Here is an 8,806-nt window from a genome sequence, read left to right on the forward strand (position 1 = left end):
ATTATATGTATATATATAATACATATGTAATATATATATTTATATATCAGTTTTTGAATTTTATTTCTCTACTAAAAGATAGAATTCTGACTTCTCTTCAGGATATTTACCGCAAAAATCTGCATATGATAACGTTTTTCCTTGCTAGAACTATAGTATGCATTCAGTGCACTTTAAAGCCATTGTACAGAAATTGATATAAAGATGTATGTTTAATAAAAATACAGAAACGAGTTAAACCGCGAAATTCTCAATACATTTTATTATACTATATAATGAATAGAATACACTTTAGGCATTTTATCAATTGAGAGATATCTCATTTTTACATTCAGGTTACAGCAGAATACAATTTTTTTTCATGGCATTTTTTTTGGCTTTAATGTGCAATGCATTCTGCCAATGAGAAATTTGCTATGTTTTATTAGTATCAAGAAAAAAGTAACGAAAAAGTAACGACTCGTTACATTTTAACTGACGGTAACGGTAACGAATTACTTTTGCTAATCAATAACGAGTAACGATAACGAGTTAACTTTTTAGGAAAAAAGGAACGGTATGACGAATTGTTTTTATGAGATAACGTTGCCAACTCTGTGATAAATATATTGAAGTCATTTTGCGCACACTTTGGTTTGCAGCGAATAGGCGTGGGGAAACGAAAGCTTTTACTTCCGGTTGTTTCCGGAGCAACGCGAGAGACAGCGAAAGGTGCCGATTTTACTGCCGCGAACGGATGCGGATAAATAGAAAAAAAATAAAGATATATACATAGGGCAGTATTGTATCACGTGATAATAAAAGCTAGAAAATATCGATATTTGAAAACTCGGGAGCGAATATCGGTATTATTTTAGGCTCTGAAGATCTTTTTTCGATGGGGCAAATTTTGATACGTTACGGCGTAAAATGGTCGCCGATATATCGATTCGCAAAGGATGGCTCGAAACCGGAAATGATCCTCGACTTCGACGAGTTTCACTATAGAATGAATTTCAAGACAGTTTTTTTTTTTTTACGAGCACGGTATAGAAAATGCGAGGTGCTTTTCAGTTATACGAGCGCGTTCCCTTTCAATGTTACGATACGACACGCATATCCGTTATTATCGGATGATAGTAATTTACGAGAACGTAAAAGGATATTCAGCTATGAACCGCGGAGTATACGTACCTATTACCGTTTCGATGTTTTCCCCGAGAAACAAAGACCGTTTCCGCTCTCGATCTACACGCGAGCTCGTTATCGCGGCAAGCACTATATATACGACGACAATTGTCGCAATCTAGCTTTGCTGTAACACGGTAAAGGGCATCAATTCTGCGAGGGATTAATGCCCGTTTTCACCACTGTGGATTAACTTTAATCTCATGTCAGTTCAACTTGCTCTTCTTCTAATTCTTAAGAGCGGCCTTTTTACTTTCTTAACTTGTGGTTTAGACTTAATCTCTTGATGATAGTATAAGAATTGTGTATTATGTGATCAATTTCTTACGGCTTAAGACTTAAAGCTTAGGTAATAGTTTATTGTAGAAACCCTGTTAAAGTCATCCACTACAAAACCATCAGTTTAACGATTAATCATAGCTAGAAAAACAAAATTTTTGTCGAAGCTGATGTCGTTTATGACGCGACGATCGTGCATATCGTTATCTGAAGCGAAAGAGATGAGAAATCTCTCAGAAAGTTAGTTTCAGGAGGATATATATCACATACAGCTCGAACGGAATTAATCAGACGCGCTCCTGCGAGCAGATTAATCGCGTCGCGATCGATTCCGATCTTCTGGGAAACTCGTTACAGGCGAATGTGACTGACATTCCCGTGACATTTCGTGAATTTCATTAAAGCTGGCGCTTACGTTTACGTAACTGGTCGTGACGCACTTTAGACGATTCAATGCGTCGCTGTGTGCAAATTGCTGTCCACCGACGGTGCCTGACGCTGCGAATTATACCTTCCATTCGTCAAAACGTCAAACGTCGGAATATTTCAATAACTAGTTTGGCTTTGCACGGTTTACGCGTCGAGGATCAAAGGGAATACTTTTCCTTTTGCACTCATCGACTGAATTCCGTTAAATATTCGCAAAATCCTGTGTAGTGCTACTATTAACTTCGCGCGACTGTTCACGGTGACAATGCAATTTTACACGCGAAAAATTTCCAATCTTGCTCCCATTAGCGATCTCTTCTGATTCCGCGTTGCACGTTGTATAAACGCGTGCTCCGTTACACAACAAATATAACGAGGTTAAATATTATTTCAACAATATTTTGATTGCACGTCCAAGGTGCATGGATTGTACCAAGCGTGATATTTTAAAGCGTTTCGAAAAATTTTTCGCTCTTGTTACCGTAACAGAGTATCTCTCTATTCTGACTTTTAACAGCGGAAATATTAGCAATAATTGTAATGGAAAATTATTTTGAAAATTTGCACCAATTTAGGTGAGTGCGTTCCATGATTCATCATTCAACCGGGCGACTCCGCGGAAATTTCGCCGTGTCCTCTCGACCGTGTTGGCGCAGTGCTACGTTTCCGCTAAAGTAAGGGCTCTTCGAAAGAGCCGGATTGCATTTGCACGATTCGAACAGCGACCCGTACTTTCACTCGATCGCCTGTACCCCGTCGGCACGGCGAGCCCTCGCCGCCGTAAACGCGAAGAGGAGAACGTCAGGGACGCGGAGCGGGGCGCGACGCGAGAAGGGAGGAGAGACTCCGAGCAGAAGGAGAAACGCGAGAAGAGGAAGCGCACACGTACGCACGTACGTGTATATATACGAAGAAACGAACGAAACGAAGCGAGTGGGCGCTCGCGAGTCCGGGGAGAGGTTTAGTGACCTCGGCGTATCGTCGTTGTCTTAAAGAGAAGCAGGAGTAGGACGACCACGACGACGACGACGACGACGACGAGCACGAGCACGAGCACGAGCGCAAGCACGACGACGCCGAGGCGCAACGAGACGACGAGGAGTGGCCGAGAAGAAGAAGAGCAAATTGGTGCTCCCGGTAGCAGGGGCCCATGAACACCGTGGAGGAAACATTGCGCAACGTGTCGAGGCGCAGCAGACACGACAAGCGCGGCAGCGGCAGCTCAACCGGCGCTGATTGGTCCGCGCCGGCCGTACGGGGCCCGGCCCAGCCGACCCCCGTTGCTGCGCCGGCCGCCACGTCCACCGCCTTCGCCAGGCCCCAAGATATCACGGGCCCGACCAGGCGCCAGTCATCACGCGATAGCGTCGACTCCGCCGGCCAGCACACCCCACCTGATCACGCGGACCTTCTCTTCAAGGTCCTACCTTGCTTCCTGATACCTGTTTTCTTATTATACACTCGCTCATCTTATGACGACGCGCTGGCGTTTCTCTTATTTCTTTCTCGCTTGCCAAGCGTGACCGATTCTTCGGACGTAATCGCTTCTTACTTCCCGCGTGAAATGCAATTTTATTTATTTATTTTTATTTTTGTTCTATTTATTATTTTAATTCAATTAATTATATTAAATTTTCTTCTCTCTCTCTCTCTCTCTCTCTCTCTCTCTCTCTCTCTCTCTCTCTCTCTCTCTCTGGACACTGTGGCAACTGTTTAATGGATGATTAACTATTGGTGAATTCGGTCACTCGCACTACTGAATTAATACACATTAAAGGCTATTTTATATAAATTATCTAAATGCACGTAATGTAATCAACTTTGACAATGAAATTATACATGTTTACTCCGTTAAATAATGTGCATCAGTATTATTATCAGATGTTTAATTGTTTAATATATTTATGTGCTTTTATATTTAACTTTGTTAACTTCTTTATGTATAGTAGCTTTTAGTATGTAAGTATGTGCACTAATTTGTAATGCAAGCAACTGAATTCACTATGTAGATATATATTATCTGTTTTTATATCTTCTATAAAATATTAGTTTAACCGGAATGAAAATTTGAGATCAGCATTACGCGGATGAGCGAGTAAGAATGGAATAAGAATGAAACAATTACCTGAACAATCGTTGCTCAATGCAGGTGATGTTACTCGGTGACAGCGGCGTTGGAAAAACCTGTCTTCTGACACGTTTCCGTGACGGTCGCTTCCTGTCGGGAAACTATATAACGACCGTCGGCATTGATTTTAGGGTGAGACTTTAGAGATATTCCATTTTACATTTACCTTGTACACGATTAACAAAGAATGCTGATGAACTTTTGATTAATGATTCTTTGTGCAACGAAGTGCATGTTGCTCACATTGGACGACGATATCTTCGTGATTTATTAAAACTTAGTCCTCGTAGGACTACAGAAATTCAAAGAAGTACCTTTCCTGCCTTTGCAGAACAAAGTTGTCACCGTCGACGACACGCCGATCAAGCTGCAGATATGGGACACAGCCGGCCAGGAAAGGTTCCGAAGCGTGACGCATGCTTATTACCGAGACGCACATGGTAAACTCTTTTCTTTTACATAACAATTCTGTTTTCAATAAAAATCGGAACGATATTCGCAGTACAAGTTAATAGATCGAAATTGAAATTAGTAACATTTAAAGGAATTAATTTGTTAAATAAATTAAATACAAATATTTTCAAGTTTAAAAAATGATTGCTAATATTGTGCAAGCATCACGAATTATGCTAAAAATATTTTATTGATTTTTAATATGTATGTAGATATACAAATATATATTGTTTATTAATACATGTAATATATACACATATATAGTATATATATTGTTCAATTGCTACAACAATAAGTAACTTAAAAATTGACATTTTTAAATTCATTACAAAAAAATATGAAAATATACAGAAAAAAAAGGAAAAAAAGATTGTAAAAGAATACTTTTATTTGTCTACACTTAGTTATTACCTTAAAATTATATATTAAAATTAATATTCCAAGATTTTAATAATTTAAAACATTCAATTCATTTTCAGGAAACCTTTGTCTTTTTCTGAATTGTGTCATTATTGTACTAAATGAGCGTGTATGTACATACATATATATACATATATCTCCAAATTAGTTTACCAGATTGAAATAAAATGGACGCGATGATATTCTTAATTAGAAACATGTTTATCACAGCTTTGCGTTATTGATAAATACGATATCGTTGACAAAGATTTTCCACGTGTTTTGCAATGTCTCGTAACAATTTAATTATCGCGTTGTAAATGTCACCGGTCTCGAAGCTGTGCATATGTTTTACTAGCTCCTCGTTTTACACAGCGGAAATTAATGAGAAACATCTCTCTTGGCGAGAGATATGACGCTTTGGAGCGTCGGATGTTTAATACGCGCTTGGTTTAATAGGGGAGCTTTTCTCTTACAATTACGAAATATGAAATTGTATCCGATTATTATTATTATTGCCCATTATGCAAGAAATTTCGGATTCTAAACTTTTATTAATTTGCAAATCCATTAATTTAAAATCGACTTCTCTATAATAAGAAAATGATTTAATCCTATATGTTTTTTTTTTCTAATTTTAAATAAACTTTTAACAATTTGAATTATTGTTATTTAATTTCACGTATCATTAATTAATGTCTGTTAATTTTTGGAATTAATTTTGGAATTAACTTTTGGATGTTTAAAAATTAAGATTGTATTCGAAGAGTGTAAAAATTAAAATATAATTTCGTGCTTTAGAATTTGAGTTTTTTAAACATATTCTTTCCTGTTTTTTCAAGGATCTATCTATACAAAATTGGTTTTGGGATTGGGAATTTGAGACGTCTTGTGCATATATATAACAATGAACTTTCCAACGTACGGCGTAGAACAAAAACATTGGTGCGTCTCCGGGGAAATCTTAATTGCTCGTCCCGACTTTGTTGTTCATACTCGAACCGAGACGACGAATCCGGTCCGTTTTCGGACTTGGGATAATCAATATGGAACGTTACCACTATCACTCACGGCGAACTTAACTTTATAATACATAAACCATTCGTAACTTGCTAACTCAAATCCTAGCCTGTTCTCGATTTTGTTATTCCGTCAGTTTTGGCCAAGTGCCAGATTCGATTTACTTATATATAATAGATAACGGAGAAGTAATACAGGGAGTCTGAAGAGGAAATCTCATTATTTATCCGTCTGAGTTCTGAAGTTGTTGCGACAATAACGCTGCGTCACATCTCAACTTCGAAAGCAATCATTCCAGTTGAGTGAATTCGACAATAATTTGCCACTCATTTAGAAGATTAAATCATTGAAATCACACGGAATCGAAACGTCCGAAGTTCGAAAGTCAATTGATTTTGTAATTCGTAAAACGTTTTAAACAACTAGTAATTGTGCTCTAGTTTAAATATAAAATAATGAAATAGTCAATATATCTAAAGATTTAAACGTAATGTTAACACAGTACGATAAAAATCGATTTTTTTTCCTCTCATGAAAAAATCAAAGAGATTCTGAAAGTAGATGTAAAAAAAGTACTCGTGTCTCGGCATTTTACCAGATCAAGTCGTTAACGTTTTTTATGCAGCCATTTATCATGTTTGCTTTATATTGGCTTTTTACAATTGTTTTAAATTATATAATAATTTTTACAAATAAATAATTAAAATTTTTGCATGTAAAATTATGCGATGATAAAATTTGAAAATATATGAAAAAAAAATAATTCTCAGTTGTTTTTTTTTTTATATTCGGACTCGTCGCATAATTTCACATACAAAAACGTCAATTTATTTTAAAAAATTATTAATATTATAATTATTATAATTTAAAATAATTGTAAAAAGCCAATATAAAGCAAATACGATAAATAGCTGCATAAAAAACGTTAATTAACGACTTGATCTGGTAAAACGCCGAGATACGAGTATTTTTTTTTTACAGACTACTTTCAGAATCTTTTTGATTTTTTCATGGGAGGGAATGTGTGTTGTACTGTGTAATAAGATTTGTTTCAGGATAATGTTCAAGTGAGAGAAAATCATGCATCTAATGCAGATTATAATTTTTTATACTTTTTTTGCATTGTGAATTCAATTATCGTTTAATATATTTTCATATATATAAGATGTAAATGAGCATTTACATACTTTTCACTCATAAAAAGTTTCTGACCGTCGCATGACGTAAAGTCGATTAGGTAGTCGATAAAAAAAAAAGGCAATTCACAAGACTGCGTTGTTCCAGCGCTTTTGCTGCTGTACGACGTGACGAATAAGACGAGTTATGACAACATCAGGGCTTGGCTAAGCGAAATCCGGGAACACGCGAACGAGGATGTCGTCATCATGCTGCTGGGTGAGTTGCGTTTATATTTATGGTTCCCGTGATGATACGATAGATCTGCCCACTTGGAATGGTCAATCGCCGGGAGGCTAAACGCCAGAAATAAGGACCGCAGTAATGGTTTAGCGCGCGGAGATAAGAACTCAGGAGAGCGATGAATGACCCAGATTTAATTTTATCGATCAGCTTGTCCCAAGCTGATATACTATATATACATCCATTTATCGAATCTAATTTAAATAAAAAATTTACACCTATATATACAACAATCCAGGTTTCTGGAAGGATCGAGTCCAACTAGCAGCGTTTCCGCTTAATGCAATTTGGACTGCTTCGGAAAGCAATTAAGATCAATCTTTACGAGTCCACGTTCGGCCAGAAAATGCATTTGTTATAAGTACAAAAAGAATATAAATATTATCGACCGCAGCTTTACGTGTAATTTTCAATCCCAAATCCAACTTTCCGTGTGTATACTTCGTGTGGATTGCTGGCTCACGTAAATTGACCTTAATTGCTCATAGACAGTCGAGATCGCAACGACTGAGAACGTTGTTAATTTTATCGTGGAAAAGTTGGATATTTTGTGGTAATTTATCTTCTCGTCGCTGTATTAAATCGCAGGTAACAAGTCCGATTGTGGAACGGAGCGTGCTGTTAAGCGGGAAGACGGCGAGCGATTAGCGCAGGAGTACAAAGTGCCGTTCATGGAAACGTCTGCCAAGACTGGCCTCAATGTCGAATTGGCATTTCTCGCCGTTGCTCGGTATGGTCTCGACAAAATCGACGAATCTACATATAGCGTGAACGAACAATGCTTGAATAAACAATGCTTGAACAAACAGTGCTTGAAACTGCACTGATTTTTAATCAATTTCACGTCAACGTTTTTTTTTTAACTTCAATTTTTCCATATATCTTCGAAATTGAAAATTTTTAGACTCAAAAACAAATAAAAGATGGTTAAAATAAAAATTATTATTCGAGCTTAGAAAGTGCTTCATGTATTTATGAAAGGAAAATTACAGCTGAATAAAATCGATGGATCTAAATGACACTGCTTGTTTTCAGGGAGCTGAAGGCTAGAAAAAGCGACAATCCTGATGGGATGAAATTCAACGTTCAGGACTACGTGCGTCAGCAGTCGCAACGAAGCTCCTGCTTCAACTCCAGCTGCCTGACAACTTGAACTGCTTTCTTCTTTTTTTTACGTTAATTAAGAGAACACGCGAACTGGAACCACGTTGGTCGCGAGGAGATACGGCGCGAAATTGCCATTGCGAGCCAGGCATTCATTTGATTTCCGCGTGAAAGAGAACATCGGTGTAACATTCGTTGCGAGACGGTATAAATTTTATACTCGATTCATAGAGTAACTTTGCGAATAAACCACAACGCAGGCGAAACGATTCAAGTTCATCGGGTGAATCGCAACCACAGTGTGCATCCAGTAGTCAAGATTTTCGGGAAACACGAGGCATTATTTCGTTCAACAAAAAGTCATGAATGTTAATGCTAACCGCATACATATATATATATATATATATA

The 8,806-nt window shown here is 37.3% G+C and overlaps 1 protein-coding gene across 7 annotated transcripts in view; it reads left to right on the top strand.

Moving 5' to 3' along the window:
• The window catches only part of LOC108752669 (ras-related protein Rab-37-like), an 87,015-nt gene extending 78,237 nt beyond the window's left edge, over positions 1-8,778 (top strand). For 5 of the 7 annotated variants that reach the window (XM_018493684.1, XM_018493686.1, XM_018493683.1 and 2 more), the window contains exons 2-7: positions 2,451-3,295; positions 4,025-4,135; positions 4,335-4,443; positions 7,160-7,270; positions 7,883-8,024; positions 8,330-8,778. In XM_018493684.1, the coding sequence (XP_018349186.1) occupies positions 3,026-3,295; positions 4,025-4,135; positions 4,335-4,443; positions 7,160-7,270; positions 7,883-8,024; positions 8,330-8,447 (861 nt within the window). In that variant the 5' untranslated portion in view covers positions 2,451-3,025 and the 3' untranslated portion in view covers positions 8,448-8,778. The remainder of the gene's footprint in view (positions 1-2,450; positions 3,296-4,024; positions 4,136-4,334; positions 4,444-7,159; positions 7,271-7,882; positions 8,025-8,329) is intronic. The other 2 variants (XM_018493681.1, XM_018493682.1) reach the window with 1 other exon arrangement.
• Positions 8,779-8,806: the final 28 nt, after the last annotated feature.

This window comes from Trachymyrmex septentrionalis, unplaced genomic scaffold (assembly GCF_001594115.1).
Source record: "Trachymyrmex septentrionalis isolate Tsep2-gDNA-1 unplaced genomic scaffold, Tsep1.0 scaffold60, whole genome shotgun sequence".
In the NCBI taxonomy this organism is placed as follows: domain Eukaryota; kingdom Metazoa; phylum Arthropoda; class Insecta; order Hymenoptera; family Formicidae; genus Trachymyrmex; species Trachymyrmex septentrionalis.